We start from the raw sequence: 21,052 nt of genomic DNA, 5'->3' as shown, positions 1-21,052 counted from the left end.
TTCATAAAATTATTATGAAAATTAAAGAAACAACTGGAATCCTTAGATGTGCTTCAAGGATCCAGACTACAGATTTAAATACTTCCATTAAATGGTTGTAAATGGTTACAGAATTAGGGGCACAGTTTTGATGTCTTGATGGGACACTTTGTTCTTTTTAAATCCTTACCCAAGGGTATGTTTTTATTGGTTTGAGAGAGAAAAAGAGGGAGGGAAACATCATTGACGGGTTGTCTCCCATTGGCCTGGACCAGGGATCAAACCTGTAACCTGGGATGTGCCCTGACCCGGAATCAACCCACAGCCTTCCGGTGTAGGGACAGTGCTTCAACCAGCTGAGCCACGTTCCCTTTCGAATGGTCTTTTTTAAGACCCTGAACGCCTTTTAAATGACACCCTTGGTGACTACAGTCGAGCTCTCTGAACCTCTCCCGTTTCCCCGCCTCCCCCAAGTACGTCTGATCGTTTTTACTGAATAGCAAAGTGAAATTAAGCACATGCTCACCTCCATGTGGAAAGCTGACCTGTAAGCCATTCCCTGCTAAGATGGCATATTCACTTGTGATCACTTTCAAGCACTATTATCTAAATGTGTTTGTTTGAAAACTACATTGCTAGTTGTCAATTTATCCTTTGCCAGCACTATTTTTTAATTTTTGCTTTCATTTGGTATAGATGACATTTTGTTGGTTTATTTCATGTATATATATTTTTCTTTTTTTGTTTTGCTTTAGGTGACTATGAAAGGCTTATATTTTCAACAGAGTTCTACAGATGAAAAAATAACATTTGTTTTTCAAGAACGGGTGAGAAAAATTGTTTAATCATTAAACAAAATAAGATAAGTATATTTACCCAGTTTAAATGATCTGTTAGTGAAACTTAAACGAAACTCTAAAAATTACTTTCCTTTAATTATATGTTACAGTGGTGGTCCATATTGTAATATAACTATATTTTTAAAAGAGTTGCTACAAAAGTTTTTAGTCCCCTGGGTGGTGGTATAAAAGATATTAGGAAAACAATACAACCTTAATAGTCTTATATGTTGCAAAATTAACTCAACTTATTTTGAATACCACAATAAAGTAAATTTCCAGATTGTAGTCATATTTCAGAAAATACATTCTCTCAAACTGTGAAATAAAAGAGGTGGAAAAGCATTGTTTTCCACATTAATTTCTGAGCTTTGCAAAGTTACCTTATTCACTAAGCTTTAAATGGTTTCTGGGTTGTTTTTTCCACTTTAAGCATAGATAGTGGAATTTTCATGTACTCGTGATTGTTTGAGAGGCTTGTTGCAAGCCAAAATCAATCCCGTGGTGGAAGCAAGCTGTCTGAGATTTTGACTCTTGACTTAAATGATTTTGGGAGTTAGTGGAAGATGACAGAGGAAAACTGGGTTGTGTTCATGGCTCCGAAATCCTTATTAAACTATGGAATATACAAGTACGGCACACAAATAGCTCTTACTTTTCATCCCTAAAGTTAGATTTGGGGCCTGTTTAATTTTGTTCAGTTGTGTATGAAAATGTTCACATCATAAAGGCCTGGGCTCCAATGAATGTGTAACGTTCTGTTTTCATTGGTTCTAGGAAAATCTTCCTGTTGCCGAGGATAACTATGTGAAACTTCAAGTTAAAGCTTGTGCTCTGAGCCACGTAAATACAAAGGTATTGGTGCTTTCATTTGGGCCAAAAGTCAGATGAGAATTCATAGTCTATTCAGTATACTAATATAATGACTGACTTCTGAGTGCCAAGAAATTATTGTCATCCTTAGCAGAATAGAATAGCTAGGGGGAAAGTGTGTGTGAATGTGTATGTTTCCATATTAAGATATTAGTCTAATTGAAGTCATGAGGTTTACATTATTACAGGAAAACAACTTATAAGCTCCTTTACATTGTGAAAAGCTGAGAATTTATAATTACTGAGGCCTATAATCGAGGAAGAAAACACTTTTATAAATATAGTAAAATGTAGAAATTGAATCAACTAATTTATTAACTATCTATTCTATAGATGTTTCTAGTTAGCGTCTTTAGACAGACATTTCTCTTTGTCTTTCTCTCATGCACACACATCCCCAGCCTCTCACTACCCCTAGTTATCTTCCATTATTGACCATGAAATACCTGGAGAGTTTTCAGATGGTAAACCGTGGCTGAGTGTGCTGTGATAGATACAGCAGGGCCATTCACTCGATTTTGTAAAAACGAATACCAAAGTCTTATTGGACCCTTCCATTATTGGAGTGTAATGTCACCATCACTTCTAGGAATGTAAAAGTTTTCTGCGGTGAAGCCACATTTAGGGAAATGACAGGACGAAGTCATATGCTTCCCTCGGCTGCTCTGTGCCTGAGCACGACCTGAGAGGGAAGACGCTCTGCGGCCTGTGAGCAGGACGAGGGGCCCGCTCCTGCCTGCGGGTTCTGTGCTCAGCCCTCCACGGCGTCCTTTCTAAACTACGAGAACTCATTAACAGCCCGTCTAGAACGGAAAGAAAGGACAGACTGGGCTTCTGTCACCGCCTCCACTTAACATCTCTGGGGTACTGGGGCCCTCGAAGGTGCAATAAAGCAAGAAAAAATATAAAAGATACAGCAATTGGAAAAGAGGGGAAAACCCGAGTCTAGGAAATTATCTCATGTCTAATAGAAATAGCGAAGTATGGTAAATGCAATGAAATATTGCACAACTACTAAACACCACGGTGATGAAAACGTGCAGTGATGTACAAAAATGCTAAGGTGAGTGACGGAAGCAGGGTGCAGTTGCTGTAATGTAAAACATCCAGTATTTCTGTGAGTGTCATGTTGTCATCTTAGCAAAAGTACAAAGTCCCACATTGAAAGATTTTTCCGGCAACCAGGTATATGTAGATGATCTTATATAGGAGATCTAAATATTGAAAGATAAAAAATATATACAAGAGAATTACTTCCATTTCTTTTTACGTACTGTTCCTAAAATACTATGATACCTACAAATATGTTCCATGGCTCTGGTATTATTATGAAAGTATAAATAGCAGGAACTTAAACTACAGGCTTATCTGTACTAGTATATGCTCTGTCACTTCAAAAGTCAAGTGCTCAGTTTGGCCAGAATATTAACAAAACACTAATCTCTCAAAAATATATGATTTATTCTTTTTTTAAAAATTCCAAATTGAAAATAAATGGCAATTTTCCTAAGTATATCCATCACCTCTTCCCACCTGCTTCTCAACCGAAGACAACACTCAGGGAATGTTAAAGGCTGTGGGAAGGAGAGGCTTTGTTCTCAGTAGCCACCCCCTCATTCACAGCACCCTCCCCCAGCTCCCTCACCCCCTCATTCACAGCACCCTCCCCCAGCTCCCTCACCCCCTCATTCACAGCACCCTCCCCCAGCTCCCTCACCCCCTCATTCACAGCACCCTCCCCCAGCTCCCTCACCGCCTCATTCACAGCACCCTCCCCCAGCTCCCTCACCCCCTCATTCACAGCACCCTCTCCCAGCTCCCTCACCCCCTCATTCACAGCACCCTCCCCCAGCTCCCTCACCCCCTCATTCACAGCACCCTCCCCAAGCTCCCTCACCCATCTAAGGAGTTGACTGGTAAATCTAGGACATAATTTCCCTTCATACTTGGAAGAAGAGAGATGTTAAACAAAGTATGTTAATGGTGATTGGAATAATGATACTCATACCTAATTCCTACGTAACCACTAATTCTTACTCAACGAGAAACCTATCTGGTGAAGTTATTTGCTTTGTCTTTGTTCCAAATGTTGAGTCATACTTGCTTTTCTTGTGGTTTGATTTGTGCTCTTGCTTCCCTCTGGTACAAGAAGCCAGGATTTGTTTTTGACAATAAATAGCCTTTGTCATGATTTAGCTTCTGGCGGAAATGAAGATGGAGAAGGATTTCTTTCCTGTTGGGAGAGAAATCGCTGGAATCGTGTTAGATGGTAAGTTTCCAGAAGTAAATACCTGTGTCTGCTTTCTGAGGTAGAATTCCATGGCAGCCAGTGGGAACCGGCACACAAAATCACACACTCGTCTTCAAATAGGAAATGTAATTACACCAAAATGTTTTCCTTTTTAAATTAAAGAAAAATAGAACTTAACTGATGTTTTACAATTAAAGAGCTTATTATACCTCAGTAAATATTTAGGGATTATGTATTTCAATCCATCAGCAATCATATTGAATAGGATAACCAATATTGTTTACAAACCAGCACAAATTCCTTCTGTACATTGGCTTTTGGCCCAAATTCACATACACTGACATTAAATTTTAAAGTTTGTGTAAAATTGAACATTTAAAAGTTTAGCAGTTTGCTCATCTAAAAATGGGTTCTGGCCTGGCTGGGGTGGCTCAGTGGTTGAGCATCGACCTATGAACCAGGAGGTCAGGGTTTGATTCCAGGTCAGGGCACAGGCCCGGGTTGCAGGCTCGATCCCGAGTAGGGGGCGTACAGGAGGCAGTCGATCAGTAATTCTCTCTCATCATTGATGTTTCTATCTTTCTCTCCCTCTCCCTTCCTCGCTAAAATCAATAAAAATATATTTTAAAGTAAATAAATTAATAAAAATGGGTTCAGGGGAGAAATAACTAGTAAGATTTTATGATTGCCTTAAGTAAAAAGATTGTTACGTTTTATTTAGTAAATAATGGTCTTAACATGCAGTGCAGTAAGCTAAGTACCTGAAATAGTTTGTTTCTAAATAGACCAGCCATTCATATTCACGGCTGGTGGGTAGTTCATGGTCAGTGAGTGTGTGGCTGCTCTTTCTGCATGTGAGTGAATGAGCATGGAATACAGTGGGTTAGACTATTTGAGTTTTGCCTGTAATTTTAACCCATAATATACTTGATACTTTCTCAATGTAATCTTCTAACAGCTAAATCATAATTTCACTCCCTCTCCTTTCTTCTACTCACGCTATAGGAAAATAAAAATAAGAATTATAATGGCCAGAAGACAAGTAATCATTTATTTATTCATTTATTCCATATTTAATGAGCACTTGCTAAGTGCTTGATATCTGAAGATGAATAAGATAGAGTCCCTACCCTCAAAGGATTCATAATCTAGCCCTGGCCTGTGTTCTCAGTGGTTAGCGCATTGGCCTGTGCACCAGGTTCCACCCCACCCCCACCCCCCGCCAGGTCGGGCACATGCTGGAGGCAACCGATCGATGTGTCTCTCTCACATCATCCATCTCTCTCTCTCTCTCTCCCCCTGCCCCCTCACTCCCCTCACTTTCACTCTCTCTAAAATATCAATGGGGAAAAATATCCTCTAACATTTTTCTGGATTGCCAAAAACGAAGTGTTCACACTGTAGGGGAGAGACAGATGCGCACATGAGGGGAGCATGTGGAGGTCTGAGGACAGGTGCGGCCCAGCGAGAAGAAACTGGAAGCTCCTGGAGTGAGCGGGAAAGTGAGGGCGGGCAGGAGTCGCTCAGGGAGAGGCCCTGAGCGAGGCACAGAGGCAATACTGTCATGCATGCAAGGACTAAAGGGAAGAAAAGATGGCAGAGTTTGGTGTTGGCTAAGACACTCGGCACAGAAACGTCTTGTCAGGAGAATTCTTCACACCGCAGAGTAAGACAGTGACCCTCATGCTTCAGTGATGCTGTGGACACTGATCGCTTTCCCCTGGACAATGAGACCGGCCTGGCGGGTGGCTCAGTTGGTTGGGCACGGTCCCATGCACCTAAAGGTGGCAGGTGCAATTCCCAGTCAGGGCGCAGACCAAGGTTTCGGGTTCGACCCCAGTTGGGGTGGGTACAGGAGACAACCGATTGATGTTTCTCTCACATCAATGTTTTTTTCTCTCCTCTACCTCTCTCTCTAAAATCAATAAACACATCCTCAGATGAGGATTACAAAGAAATGGGGGGAAACGAGGCATGAGGGTAGGCAAGGGCCAGGCCCATGTAGAGCCTCCTACGTCAGCCTGGGTGTAGGGAGGTGATCAGAGTAGCCACGTGAAGGGGAGATTGAGGGAACCCGGGCTTTGGGAAGGGGTAGGGCTGGTTGGGTTGTAGACCAACAGCCAAGAGACGATGGCGTCCATAATCGAGGCACTGGTGGCAAAGGGGAAGAAGACGTGCATATGCAAGAAACGGAGGCAGTAAAGTCGGCATGGCTTAATAATGGACTGGAACCGGGCATTAAACACAGGCAAGAGCCAGGAGTGACTCCCGGGACTCTGGCGAAGCTATGGATTGGTGCCAGGGATTGACAAGGGGAGAGGGTTTTGTTAGGAGGAAGACGGAGAGGTTAGATTTGTGGTTGTTGAGCGCAGGTACCTGAGTGAGGTCCCCTGGAGATGTCTAGTGAGCAGCATTGTGATTTAAGCTCAAAGGTGAGGCTGCGCAGGAAGAGGTGTATTGGAGAGGTGTCAGCATGTAGGTTAATTGGAAATAACAGCTGATGAACTCACGGGGGGGGGGGGTAGTAGCAATGGAGAAGGGGCATATGCATAAGCATGGAGCCCTTGGGGATGCTAATTCGAGGGACAGGCAAGAGGAGTGTGAGGGAAGCCAGGAAAACGGCCCAGCACCAGCGTGGTCCCAGGAGGAGGGAGGAGCAGAGAGAAGAGAAAGGTGCAGGGGACCAGCAGGCTCAGCTCCTGCAGGAGGCCGGCCAGGAGGGAGCCGACACACAGGAACCAGAGGGCCGGCCGTGGGGACATCAGACTGCGAGTTCCCGGGGGCCATTATATGACAGAACCCCCCAGCGTCCACTGCAGTCAGTGACGTTTAGTGTTTCCCCGCTTTCCTCTTAACTATCCGAACAGAAATAGTCCAAAGCCTTGGCTGACAGTAGGGGCTCTTTCTGCACACGTGCCGAGAAATGTGACTGTCATTTCTGTATAGTTCCCGGAAGCTGCTTGGCACCACTTGGAATGTATTTCCATGATTCCAAGTCGAAGTAATTGTGTATGTGACTCTTACCACAATTTCCCGTGTGTCTGAGATTCTGCAACTAAAATAATGATGGGAAATGGGGCCGGGGTGGCAGCCATGTAACCATCATAGGAGCTGTGGACTGTTTTCCTTTATTCCTTAATCCCAAATAGAGACATTCTTCTCTGTGCTGTCAACAGCCACGTGGCCCAGATTTTGTAGAAAAATTTGTAAAGAATCTTATTTTAAAAAAATGTTACTGATTGAATTGAGAGAGAGAGAGCAACATTAATTTGTTGTGCCACTTACTTATGCATTCATTGGCTGGATCTTGTTTGTGCCCTGACCAAGAATCAAACCCCAAACCTTGGCATATTGGGATGATGCTCTAACCACTGAGCAACCTGGCCAGGATGAGAATCCAAATTTGAAGTGTTCTATCCAACAGTCTCTATAGACCATCAAAATGTCCTCCACGTTCTTGGCCTTTTCTCTGAGTTAGTAACTTTTTATCGTTTTATTTTAATAGTTAAATAAGAATTATATTTAATAACCTCATAATACTAATTATTAATTTTCTCTATGCTTTAGTTGGAAGTAAGGTATCATTCTTCCAACCTGATGATGAAGTAGTCGGTAAGTTGTCTATTTTACTATTATCTCTTCTTTTCTCTGTGCAGTTGTTGTTTACCGTGACCTTGCTTCATATACAAGAACTTTCCTGGTTTTTGGAATTTGCTCTCAAAAGTCCACTGATGAAGAGAATTGGGAGTTTGATCTCAATAGCAGAGCATGGAAACGTTTCCGTGTTTGGCTGGAGAACAATGTCAGAGATTTTAAAAAAAGGCCATAGTTGTTACTGTGCTTGGCACAGCCCTTGGCTGACCAGACCTCAGTCTACGGCCAGACCGAAAGCCCTGGAGAAAGGTCATAGGTCATCTGCATGACCGACCTGGCTCCATAGAAGCTCCCTCTGCACCTCAACTTGAATTGTATGGGACCTCTCCCTTACTACTCTTGTAAAACTAGGATTTACTGGTAACATTTCATTTACTATTTTTTTAAAACCCATAGTTAATACTATTTTGCGCACACACACACACACACACACACACACATTTACATATATCCTAGACCATCACACAGACATAAATATGACTTTAGTACTAGTCTTTAAAATGACCATTTCTCCAAAGAAAATATTCATAGGAAGATATTCAAGTAAACTTAGAAAATGGTTAACTTTCTGGCATGCTTGAGGCTTTAAGAATAGATTTGTCGGAATGTTTTTGTTAGCTTCTTACGATACCGCCTTTGACGAGTATTTTCTTGAAGAATTAATTTTTTTGTCTTATCTTTTTTATCTGGCCAAGAGGTCAGTGACACTGTATTACTCAATATTCTTTTTGTAAGAGACCCCAAATAAAACCAGACGAGCTCAAGTAGAAGTGGGATTTCATTGGGGGCACTGAGGTATCTTCTAGACCAGCGTTCTCCAACCTTTCGGACCTCACGGGCCACCGGCTGGCGACCGCTGTTCCACCCCAGCGTGGAAGGCAGCTGTGCATCAGGGCCAGTTTACTGAGGAACCGAGGTGCCCCCAGACCGGCCTGCCCGGAGTAGATCAGCCATCGTCTTTCCCGCCCTCAAGGGTGAAAGGAAAGGAGAAAAGGAGAGAGAGAGCCCAGGTGATGTCGTGTTCGAGTCAGAGAAGGAAGTGTCCCCTTCCCTTTCCCATTTCTCAAGTCTTCCTCTCCCCCACGCTGGTGATCGCTGGCGTCTGCCTCAGAACTCGCTGCACAAGTCAGACGGCTGCTGGCCTCGTCAGGAACGGAGTCATCATGTGGAGACTCCCTCAGGTGTCGCGGTTTGCCTTTCAGGAATCTTACCCCTGGATTCCGAAGACCCGGGACTTTGTGAAGTCGTGCGAGTGCATGAGCACTACCTGGGTATGTGGCATTCAGGCGGGCGTTCAATCACTCTCACTTCGCGGGTGTGTGTGGTAACAGTGTCATTTCTGTGTCTACCGTGAGTGTACAGAGGAAAGAACCGCTGGCTGGTCCTTATAATTTAGTACCATAAAGTGTATACTCAGACTAAACAGTACAGAGACCTTTAAGTTTCATTCACACAGCTCCTGGTTAGAGGTTTGAAAAGAAGTTTCTCTAAAATTATATGCCTAGTAAAAAAATTTTTTTTAATATTTTATTGATTTTTTACAGAGAGGAAGGGAGAGGGAGAGAGAGAGTTAGAAACATCGATGAGCCAAACCAGTCAGGGCGTAAAAAAAATTTTTATTTTTTATGCTTGGTTGCTAATTGAAATGGAAATGTTAATTTAAAATTCATTTTAGCCCCGGCCAGCCAGCTCAGATGGTTAGAGCGTCATCCCAGTACGCCAAAGGTACAGGTTCGGCCCCCAGCCGGGCGCACACGAGAACAGCCAGTGAAAACACAAACAAGTGGAACAACAGATCGCTGTCTCTCTCGAAAATCAATCAATCAAATTATTTTTTAAATCTAGGAAATCCATGTAGAGTCTGAGACAGGAAAGAACCAAGAACACTTGTCTTTGGTTTCTATTGCTAACATATTTTGATAAGTGTTCCGTTTAAGTGAAATGTTAATTTTTAATTTTTCTTATAGTAATTACTTGAATATTTAAATTATAATAAATATAAGCACAGACATACTGCATGAAGCCATCGTGAAAAGCTGCAGCATCTCCTTAGCAATCAGGGAAAAGCAAGTTAAAACCACTTAGAGATGTCATTATGTACCCACAGGATCGACAGTGTTATAAAACCTGACCATTCCAGGGGTCAGCAAGGATGTGCAGCAATGGGACCTCTTATGCACATAAAAGTGTAAATTGGTACAAAAGCATCAGAAAATAATTTAGCATTATCTAACAATGCAATTCCAGAGCTGTTGTGATCTTAAACATAATTTTATTCCTGTTAGTATTTTTTAAGGACCACTTGTTTGATTTTCTAATGAAAATGGTAATCCCAATTATTAAGATGGAGTGTGTTCCCCAAATTCCATATTAGTAAGTTGTATGTAAATTAAACAGGCACATTAGAGGAACCCAGGTGCGCCCCAGATGGCCTGTCTGTGTGTCCGCCCTGTGGATCCGGATGTCTGACATTCAAGCCGTTAGCAACACGGTCTCAGATAAATTAATCACAGCCGTGCACCCCTTAACAACGGGATGCAGCCTGAGAATTAGGCATTGGGCGAGTTCACTGTCACGCGAACACCCTAGAGGCTTACACACCGAGACGGCACAGCCTCCCACACACCTGCGCTGTGTGGCGGGGGCAGCATTGCTCCTGGGCTGCCAGCCCTACAGCGCGTTACTTCACAAAACGTGAGGTCACCTCAAGCACAAGATAAATGCCATCGAGAGACACGGTAAGCACGAGGTGTATGAATACACAGCATACTATTTACAGCAAATTTTTTTATACGTAGAAAGAGTTCACTCTAAAATAACAATAGAAAATGGTAAAAACCTAAACCAGTAACAGTTGTTCGTTACCATTATCCAGTAGCTGTACTGTACGTACTGTATGTGCTGTACTTTTTCTTCTGTCTTTGGAATTTAAATGCGGAGCAGGAATCTGGGTCTGTCAAAACCTGGCTAAAAGGATGCACACTCATCCTTTTAGCCAGATTTACACCACATACCATATAATGCACCATTTAAAGTACAGGAGTCTGTGGTTTTTAATATCTTTAAAGAGTTATTCAACCATCACTGCAGTCTAATTTTTTTTAATCCTCACCTGAGGATATTTTTTCCATTGATTTTTAGAGAGGTAGAGGTTGAGAGAGAGAGAGACATCGACGTGAGAGAGTCCCATCAATTGGCTGCCTCCCACACGAACCTTCTACTGAGGCCAAAAATCAAACTGAGGTATATGCCCTCGACTGGGAATCGAACCTGAGACCCTTAGGCCCGTGTGTCAGTGCTCTAACCACTAAGCAACCGGCCAGGGCTATGCTGTACTTTTATAACCGGCAGTGTGCTAGGTTTGTTTACTCCAGCTTCACCACAACGTGAGGAATGGGTTTTGTAAGAGGTCACTACGCAATAGGAATTTTTCAGCTCCATTATAATTTTATGTGATTATATGTGATCCCACCGTCATATATGTGACCATTGGTGACAAACACTGTTATGTAGCACATGATTAATTACATGCTAACCAGCTTATGTTTTGCTGTTGTAATGCCTTGCTTGTCTGTAACGTTTTCAACATGTGCTAGTATACGTGGATGTTCGGCTCCCCCACTAGATGGCGCTAGTTGTTGGTAAAAGCGATGAGGACTGTGGCCATTACAGGAAAAAGATTTGAAAGAGCTGGTAGAGTCTATGGACAGTGTTATAAAACTGGTCTTTAGGAAAAGTGAGAAAGGATTGATTGCACTGTGAAAAGGTCACATTCCGTGTACAAAATAAAGACCAAACAAAAAGTAAATAATGGAACACGAGGCGCAGCTTGAGGGTCAGCTCCATAGAGCTCTCTGGCTGGGCCGCTCACGTGGGTAGGGTGTCGTCCTAACCAATGCAAAGGTTGTGGGTTCGATCCCCTGGTCAGGGCACATATAGAATCAACCAATGAATGCAAAAATAAGTGGGCAACAAACCCATGTTTCTGTCTCTCCCTCAAAATCAATACATTTAATTTTTTTAAATTAAAAATAAATTGTATTAGAAGTTTGCATTTTGTTCCAATGCAGTGGAAAGCCATTGATGACTTCTAAGCGGAGAAGTGTTAGGATGTTATTTATGTTTTTAAAAGATCATTCTGATACGTTTCTATTTTTCAAAGACAAACAGATTGAAAAGAGAAGCCATAACGTTGAAAATAATATTTATAATGCATAAATAAATAATTCATTTAGAATACATAAAAAATTCCCATAATCAATAAGAAAAAGACAATACAAAGAAAAGCTGATAAACACTTGAACAAATGGCCAAGAACACGGAGAGGTGCGCAGCTTCATCAGTCCCGGGGAAAGCAAACTGAAATCCGAGGAGGAAGCCTCCACACCCACGGGAGGGTAGAGGCGCACTAAGGCCACGGCCCAAGGAGGCGGACCGCACAGACTGGTAGCGGTGACTAATTACACACTAATTAGCTTAGTACGTCCTGCTGTTTTAATGCCTTTCACGGTACAAGCAGTCCTCCCTCACTTTACCTGACCCACGGCTGTGGGAGAGGAGACTCAGGCCCTTTGGGCAGGGGGGTGAAGTCGCAGGTAACACCCGGGGCGGGGCCCGAGGATCCCGTTCCTCAGTACACAGCCTAGAGGAGGCGTGTGCGCCCGTGTAACGTTACCTGTCCACAAGCACTGTCTCCAGTGCCCCGAACGGAACCACAGCTGTTCCTCGCCTGAGAACAGACAGCCAAAAGCAGGTGTGGGCTAAAGACAATGGTGAGCATTGAAAGCAAGACAGAAAATACTACATATGGATAGGATTGCATCTAGGTAAAGTTTAAAACCAGACAGAACTAAGTTACATTATTTAGGAATAAATACTTGAGTACTAAACTATGGAAGCAAGTAAGAAATTAAGTTAGGGTGGTGGTGACCTCTGATGTCAATCATATCCCAATTTAAAAGAGAAGAGGGTGACCTGGTGGGAGATAGGCTGTGGGTGAGGGGCTGACGGGTGCGCGGGGATGGAGGCGGGAGACCGGCGCTGTAGGATGGAGGCTAGGACCAGGGCCCTGGTGGGAATGGTGGCCCAGGGGAATGCCCAGACGCAGGAGCCCAGACCGACGGGACTTGCTAACGGATCGTTCCCTGTTCTTTGTGATAGTTCACAAGCCAGAAAAAGTGACGTGGACAGAAGCCGCTGGAACCGTTCGGGACGGAGTGCGCGCCTACACAGCTCTGCATTACCTGTCTCGGCTCTCCCCCGGGAAGTGGGTGCTGATCGTGGACGGAGCAAGTGTAGGTGCTAATAGTGTGTTCACGAACCGGCCAAAGCACGGCAACGTAGGCCCGGCCCATCCATTTACTAATACAAGTCTTTGCCGGTAGCTCACTCACTGATTTTTACATTTTTACCAAATTCCTATTTTGTGAAAATAAGCAGCTTTTATCCATAAGAGATGGACTTGAGGCGTTTCTTACTTTGAATGTGCTAGTAATTACAAAAGCAAATTGTTTCGTGCCAGTTGCACAAAGCCTGAAATAGCTCATGCAGTCTTTGAAGCCATACCTCAGAACGCCCTACCACTTTCATGTCCTATCCCTCACGTTTACACTTACGTTAACAAGGTGTTGCATTTATAGATGCAAATAAGTGCCAATTTAAACATTTTACATGCATCATCAAAAAAATAATTCTACACTAAAAGCAAATACATAGAAATCCTTAAAGGCCCTTTTTCTCATTCCAAGGCTGCTCCCTCACTCAGCCTCCCTCCTTGCAAGCATCTGCTCTGTAGACTGGGTGAGAGCCTGTGGCCCAGGCGGCTCTCTACCACCCCCTCTGAGGAAGAAAGCCAGTCAGATGTTTAATCCTACTAAACTTGTCCGTACTTTTTTCTTCTGCTGTCAGGTAACATTTAAAAATATACTAAAGTACCACTAACGTCTGACACGTTATTGAACAGCCTACAATAATTCAGAGGTGGCCTCTGCCCTGTCTGTGTATTCCCCACTCAGGCACTTGGGACAATAGCTATTCAGTTAGCACACCACCGAGGAGCCAAAGTGATTTCCACAGCGGGCAGCCTGGAAGACAAGCAGTACCTTGAAGGACTCAGGCCTGCTCTCGGTGGGTAAACCTACGCAACAAAGACTTTAAAACAAAACTTTGAAGGCATAGCACCTTTCGAAATGCACTTAGTATCTGTGCTAAGTCTAAGCTTACTTAAGTAATAGTTTTAATGAATTATTTTGTTTTTTAAACCTACATTTTTCAATATTTTTTTCTTCTTTGTCCCATTGTTATCAACTTAGCCAAGTTGGAATGAGGTGAACTCTGAAACAATTTAGAAATACCTGGTGCCTCTTTGGTTTTAGTCAATAAATCGGTGTATTGAATATGCCAGTCCCTTCATTTAAATTGATCCTTACCAATATCAGGTTAGATGAGAAAAAAGTATATTTGGATTCAGTATTGTTTGAACCAGTTAATTCATTTCAGAGGACAGATGTTTGCTCTTTTCCTCTGACTGGTGTTGACCACATACAGAGCAGTACAGCTGCCTGGCTTCCTGTCCTTTACAGCCCGAGTGATCGACGTGTCCAGTGGGAAAGGCCATGTTGCTGAAAGCTGTTTAGAAGAAACAGGTGGCCTGGGGGTAGACATTGTCCTGGATGCTGGAGGTAGGCACTTCACTAAATCAGTAGTCTGTGTAATTTTAGGATGATGGCTGAATTTTAGGAAAAACAAAACAGCCTTAGCTGGTGTGGCTCAGTGGATAGAGCATTGGCCTGCAGACTGAAGGGTTCCAGGTTCAATTCCGGTCAGGGCATATGCCCAGGGTTGCAGGCTCGATTCCCAGTTTGGGGCGTGCAGAAGGCAGCCAATCAATGGTTCTCTTTCATCATTTATGTTTCTATCTCTCTCCTTCTCCCTTCCTCTCTGAAATCAATAAAAATATATATATTTTATAAATACATATTTTTCCCAGGAAATAGTTTTTAACATATTTTTTAAATTGCTGGTTAGTTTTGGGTTTCTTATTCAAATTGGCACTTCTTCATTTTATCCCATTGTAAACTCTGTCTGGAAGAGAGAGCATGCTTGCCTTTTAAAGTATAGCACTGGAGTTGAAGTATCCCTACAAGAATCTACAAACATGATCTCTTCCACGGTCCCCACATGATACACATTAGTTTAGTCCAGCCAGCTGCTCATTCAGTCACTTTTGCTATATACGGCCCTCTACTGGATGGGTGACATACAGTCTCTATTTGGAAAACGAAGAGAATTCTGTTCCACTTTCACCCTCCTTGCACTTTGGTTGTTTGGCACCTAATTGTACAGTTAGTAGTGCTGTCTCACCTTAAGGGTAGGTTTTACAATCTGCAAAGGCATTCTGCTTACACTTCATTAGAATTTATCCTCTACCGTGAGAATCATAGGTGAATACAGCTACATGTGGCCATCGTGTGTGTTTCTTGTTGCCAGAATATCAGGATTTTAAATTAACTACAAAAAAATCTTTCAGTGGAAGCGAATGTATACTTCATTAGCTTTTCAAGTTGACATTTCAATAATTATGTCAAAGTATGACCATCTTGAATCTATGCGTTCCTTAATCAGAGGTCAACTTTTCCCAAAGTATCAAGCAACTGATGTTATGGTTAAAACCATCAGACTTAGTTACATGTTACATTACCTTGCCTGGTTCTCAAATGAAAAAAAGACTTTCTTTGTAGTTGTTTTACTTTTTGTTGTTGTTTTTTTGTTAATCCCCCACCCGAGGATATTTTTCCATTGATTTTTAGAGAGTGGAAGGGAGGGGGAGAGACACAGAGAGAGAAACATTGATGTGAGAGAGACACATCGGTTGGTTGCCTCCCACACACGCCTGGTTGGGGGTCTGCAACGGGGATCTACAACTGAGGTATGCACCCTTGACCAGAATCAAACACTCGACCCTCTGTCCAAGGGCCAATGCTCTATCTACTGAGCCAAACCAGCCAGGGCTGAAAAACACTTTTATCTTTAGTTATTTCACTGATAATTAAATCTGAAGTTTATGACCAGTTTTAATGCAAAAGTATATTTTAAGGTGCCTGAATACATTGTGTTGACTTTTTCTTAAAAAATGCTTCCTCATTCCTACATTAAAAAGTAAAGAGAACTTGTCTGAAGAATAAATTTTTATCAGATGACTAAAATATGTATTTCTCTACTCTCTTTTTTAAAACTATTCCCTTGTAAGTGAGACTATATAGTAAAGATGATGAACCAGCTGTAAAATTACAACTACTACCACATAAGCATGATATCCTCACACTTCTGGGTGTCGGAGGCCACTGGGTGACGACAGAAGAAAACCTGCAGGTACGACTAGAAACAGTAAAGCATGACTATTCCGCCAAAAAGGTACAGTTAACAAAGAATAATGCCTAAGTCTTCTGCTAAATTTGTGTGAATTCTGAATTATACCCTATTTTTTAAAGAGCGGTAGTTTTTACAGTTTAGCTACATGTTTGCCAAAATGTTGAAATAGTGCCTAGTAGAGGAGTTCATTTAACTTATTTAGTAGTTTGGAGGCACTGACTTCTGAATTTAATACTATTTCAAATAGGATTTTTTTAATCCTCACCCAAGGATTTTTTTTATTATTATTGATTTGAGAGAGAGAGGAAGGGAAAGAGAGAAACATTGATGTGAAAGAAACATCAATTGGTTGCCTCCCATGTGTGTCCTGACTGGGGATCAAACCTGCAGCCTTTTGGTGGATGGGCCAGTGCTCCCACCAACCAAGCCAGAGGAAGGATTTTTTCTTAGTAACAAACACTGACATATACTTAGCAAAATATTTCTACACAAACTTATCACAATTTCCTAACTGTTCTAATTGGAATATACTCTGTGTGTGTGTGTGTGTGTGTGTATGAATATGTGTGTGTGTGTATGTATATATGTATTTATATATACATATATACATATATACACATATATACACACACACACACACACACATATATGTATGTATATATATGTATACTAGAGGCCCGGTCCACAAAATTCGTGCACTAGGGGTGGGTCCTTCAGCCCGGCCTGCACCCTCTCGCAGTCCAGGACCCCTCGCTCCTTACCACCCACCTCCTCGCTGCTCCTTACTGCTCGGAGGCGGGAGAGGCTCCCGTCACCACTGCTGCGCTTGCCAGCAGTGAGCCCGGCTTCTGGCTGAGCGGCGGTCCCCCTGTGGGAGCGCACTGACCACCAGGGGGCAGCTCCTGCGTTGAGCATCTGCCCCCTGGTGGTCAGTGTGCATCATAGCAACCGGTCATTCTGCCATTTGATTGATTTGCATATTAGGCTTTTATTATATAGGATAGGATATACACTGTCTCCCAAAAGTACATTTCTTAACAGAATTGAAATTAAATATTTTTATCATGGCTGATATGCAAATACCATAATTTTCATATACCAGTCTTCAGGATTTTCTGACATCCTCATGAAAATGACTGGGAAGTAGCAGCCAGAAATCTAACACACACACCCTCTACTACTCCATCATCAGGATTCTGGTTTGGCCTTGCATCTGACCTTGCTATTTCATCATTTTGGAGAATGAAATGCAAAAGAAAACACGATTCACATATTGTTATTAAGTTTGTGTGCTGGTTATTTATGATTTGGGTATTATTTAATTGGCTCAAGATACCAGCCTTCTTCCTGCTGTTAAACTCAGTGTTGATCAGTCTTTGTGCATTCCATCCAAGCTGGACCCTCCAGATAGCCACTGCCTCTTCCTCAAGGGAGCCACGGTGGCTTTCCTTAATGACGAAGTTTGGAACTTGTCAAATGTACAACAAGGAAAGTACCTTTATATCCTTTTTTTCTACTGACTTGAGTTTCTGGCTTGAAATTTACCTTGCATTATCATAATTAAGTTCTTTAATAATGGTATTAATAAATAATAGCAGCTAACTTTCATTGATCATGCCAAACAATATTCCACAGGCTGTGTATTAATTTACTTCAATATGAAAACCACCCTCTGAGGTGTGAGTAGTAGTATTATCATTCCTAGTTCACAGGTGAAGGAACTGAATTGTAGAAAGGTTAATTAATACAAGCCCAGGGATTCAGCTGGCAAGTGGCCGGACTGGAATCGTACCCAGGCAGTCTTGCGTGTGTCTGAATGGGAGAGAAGCTGTAGTTCCATGGAAGAGTTTGTTTTGGTTTGGCCCTGGCATTACGGAAGTTCCACGTCACCTGGAGAGGTGGCATTCTTACACCTATGGTGGTTCCATTGTGCAGAACCTTTCACAACACACATCTCAGTTAAAGAGTTTGGGGGGTGTTTTCAAGATTACCAATGCTAGGAAACCTTCATCAACTGAAGATGAGTTTGATTTTTAAAATGGAAGTTACTCGGAGACAAATCTGGTAAAGGAAGCCAAATCATTCTAGTTTGAGTAAAAGTAATGGAAAGTTTTCATGAGAATAGGAAAGCTGTTCCAAAAGAAAGGCCCAGACCTCCTCAGAGCAAGGTGACCTTACAAATAAACCCTTTACTTCTAAGACGACTGTCCTGACGGCAGCTGCACTTGTAGATCTTTAAGAAACTGGGTCAAAACTCAGTTCTCAGCTTAACAGTGTCCTGTGCGTGAGGGAGGAGCCCAGGCTTGCTCCCTGGCTCTCCCCTGGGGGGAAGGTGCGGGCGGGAAGGTGCGGGCGGGAAGGTGCGGGCGCAGCTCCGGGGGTGACCCACAGAGGGCAGCCGGCCCAGGAGCAGGTCAGGGCGCAGAGCCTCAGTGCGCGGTGTCTGCTGGTTTAACGAGTACATTTCAAAACCGGAAAGGCCCCTAATGTAGCGAGCGTACTAGCCTGAGATTAAACTATTTCTGATTCAACATTTTCCTATTAAATTTAGAAAACAAACTTAATCTTTAACTTTCTAGAAGAATTTTGTTGCAATTTCAATTTAAAGCAACTTAAATGTCCAATTACATTATAGCAATCAAGAACACCATACGAATTAACAATAGAGGAACAACATGTATTAAAAGCATTAGCATATTTTGAATTTTACCTGTCAGAATATAGGATGGCTGCTTTGCCTATGTTACTTAATTCTCTCACTGCCCTCCCTTCCCCACCAGAGATGATTTTAACCCACTTAACAACCCCTGGACCATGCTGACACATGACATGTTTAAATGAATGTTAAATTTTCAAAAATCAAAAATACACGTGACAAATGCTCTCTTATGCATACTGTTGGCAATTTCATTAACAGAAGTAGAAAGAGAATTTATAGTATGAATAAGTAAATCCATATTCTTTAGGTCCTTTAAAAAAATCTTTAAAATGTCTTATGTTCATATTTTTTAATTTACATTTTCTTAAGTCCGGAATCAGATTTTAGTCTCACTTATACAAGCCTCTCCCAGGTGTTGCTGCTTGTGATTTAACATTGAGTTCTTCCCATTATGATCATAAATAGTTCTCCAGTACTAGCGATTACATAGACTCTCAATTCTAGTATTCGAATTTTAATTAAATGACTAAATTTCTTAAAATTTTCGTTTTCTGACTCTTAGTTGCTTATGTCAGACACGGTTTATGAACTTTCCTGCACACAATGTGGAGTCCACAGCCGTTCCGTAAATAAACGTGCACCCACAGGAAGTGGTGTTTTGACAGAGTCACTAAGTGGTGCTGAGTGACCACCTTTTTGGGAAACGCCCGTCATTCCTGAGGACACAGGCAGGAGGCTCGCTGCTTTCCCCACTTGTTTTTAGGGGTTTAGGCTCTTTTATGTTACCACCACTCTCATATCATTTCCCATTTCCCCCCCCTTTTTTTAGAGAGAAATTTGACAGTTTACAGAATTTGTAACCATTTTTTAATTTTGAGAGTAGGAAAGTGTAAAAAAAGTGAACTGCCTAGCATCATCGGCTGATTGAATGCTTTCTTTAAAGCTGTCTTTCACTTTGCCACCTTAACTGCTCTTCCAGCTACGTGTCTTAAGAGATGTGATGGAGAAGTTAGCGACTGGTGTTTTCAGGTACTGGATACCAACTCGTCGTTCTTGTTTATCTTTCTGTTCTCAAGGGGATAAGGCTGGCATTTTTGTTTCAGCTTTCACAGCACACCTATGGCCTCCATATTTTTAGTATTTTGTTTAAATAGCTGCTCCTTAACATTTCTCTTTTTTAAAAAAAATATATTTTATTGATTTTTTTACAGAGAGGAAGGGAGAGGGATAGTTAGAAACATTGATGAGAGAGAAACATCGACCAGCTGCCTCCTGCACACCCCCCACTGGGGATGTGCCCGCAACCAAGGTACATGCCCTTGACCGGAATCGAACCTGGGACCCTTCAGTCCCCAGGCCGACGCTCTATCCACTGAGCCACACCGGTTTCGGCAACATTCCTCTTTTTTTTAAAAAAAAAAAATTTTCTTATTGATTTCAGAGAGGAAGGGAGAGGGAGAGATAGAAACATCAATGAGAGAATCATTGATCGGCTGCCTCCTGCACGCCCCCTACTGGGGATCGAGCCCAAAACCAGACACTTGCCCTTGACTGGGATCAAACCCGGGACCCCCCAGTCCCCAGGCCGACACTCCATCCACTGAGCCAGACCGAGGGCGGTCACACGTCTCATTGTACGTGGTGACACAGATACAACTGTTCCCAAAGATACAAGCGGCTCCCGAGCGTTCCTCACTCCATTCCACACCCACCTCATCGCCCTCCCAAAGCAACCTGGGACACAGCTTGAGAGGAGGGAAGTTAAACCATTTTTTATCTACTTATCAAAAAGAGGGAGCTGTTTTTCCCCTTTAAAATGTCACCACTTCCTCCTGGCCGGTGTGGCTCCGTTGGGTGCCATCCTGTGCACCCAGAGGTCCCGGGTTCGCTCCCCTGTCAGGGCGCACGCCCAGGTTGGGGCTGGGCGCCCTCTAGGGGGCGTGCAGGAGGCAGCCCACCCAGGCTTCCCGCTCACAGCGGTGTTTGTCTCTCTCTAAAGTCAATAAAAACATTTTTTTAAAGTAACGACTTTTGATGGTGGGCATACTAATGGCCAAGTGGGTATTATTTAAAGCAAAGCCGCGGAGGTGGGCGTTTCCCGCCTCCGTCCTGTGTCTACTTATCTGGTCCTCTCCTCCCTCCTCAGGCCTCGCTTGGAGGAGCCCATTGCACTGCGGGAGGCCCAGCTGTCCATGGCGATGGTCCAGGAAAACCAAGGAAGGAAAAAGCAAGTTGTTCAGTTTTAACTTTCTTCCCCAGCGCTCAGGTGAATGACCCAGCCCCGTATCTGAAGTTCCTTGGAAATTGTTCAGAAACGTCCAGGGAGATAAAAGCGGTTGTCCATTTGTAAGCTTGTCTTCCTGCTGCGACAGATGGTTCTTTCTTTCCAATGCCGGGAAAGTGTCTGAAAAGTTAATGTTCAAACAG

The 21,052-nt window shown here is 42.8% G+C and overlaps 1 protein-coding gene across 1 annotated transcript in view; it reads left to right on the top strand.

Annotated features, from left to right (window-relative positions):
* The window catches only part of CRYZL1 (crystallin zeta like 1), a 31,246-nt gene extending 10,278 nt beyond the window's left edge, over positions 1-20,968 (top strand). Inside the window, exons 2-13 of the mRNA XM_008145730.3 lie at positions 735-806; positions 1,596-1,673; positions 3,888-3,960; positions 7,510-7,554; positions 8,799-8,867; positions 12,757-12,890; positions 13,611-13,722; positions 14,178-14,276; positions 15,845-15,966; positions 17,361-17,466; positions 19,609-19,654; positions 20,772-20,968. Of these exons, the coding sequence (XP_008143952.2) occupies positions 741-806; positions 1,596-1,673; positions 3,888-3,960; positions 7,510-7,554; positions 8,799-8,867; positions 12,757-12,890; positions 13,611-13,722; positions 14,178-14,276; positions 15,845-15,966; positions 17,361-17,466; positions 19,609-19,654; positions 20,772-20,871 (1,050 nt within the window). The 5' untranslated portion in view covers positions 735-740 and the 3' untranslated portion in view covers positions 20,872-20,968. The remainder of the gene's footprint in view (positions 1-734; positions 807-1,595; positions 1,674-3,887; positions 3,961-7,509; positions 7,555-8,798; positions 8,868-12,756; positions 12,891-13,610; positions 13,723-14,177; positions 14,277-15,844; positions 15,967-17,360; positions 17,467-19,608; positions 19,655-20,771) is intronic.
* The last annotated feature ends 84 nt before the right edge of the window (positions 20,969-21,052 follow it).

This window comes from Eptesicus fuscus, chromosome 3, assembly GCF_027574615.1.
Source record: "Eptesicus fuscus isolate TK198812 chromosome 3, DD_ASM_mEF_20220401, whole genome shotgun sequence".
Lineage (NCBI taxonomy): Eukaryota > Metazoa > Chordata > Mammalia > Chiroptera > Vespertilionidae > Eptesicus > Eptesicus fuscus.
The sequence above is the reverse complement of the archived record's forward strand: the minus strand, read 5'-3'. Positions and strand labels throughout refer to the sequence as shown.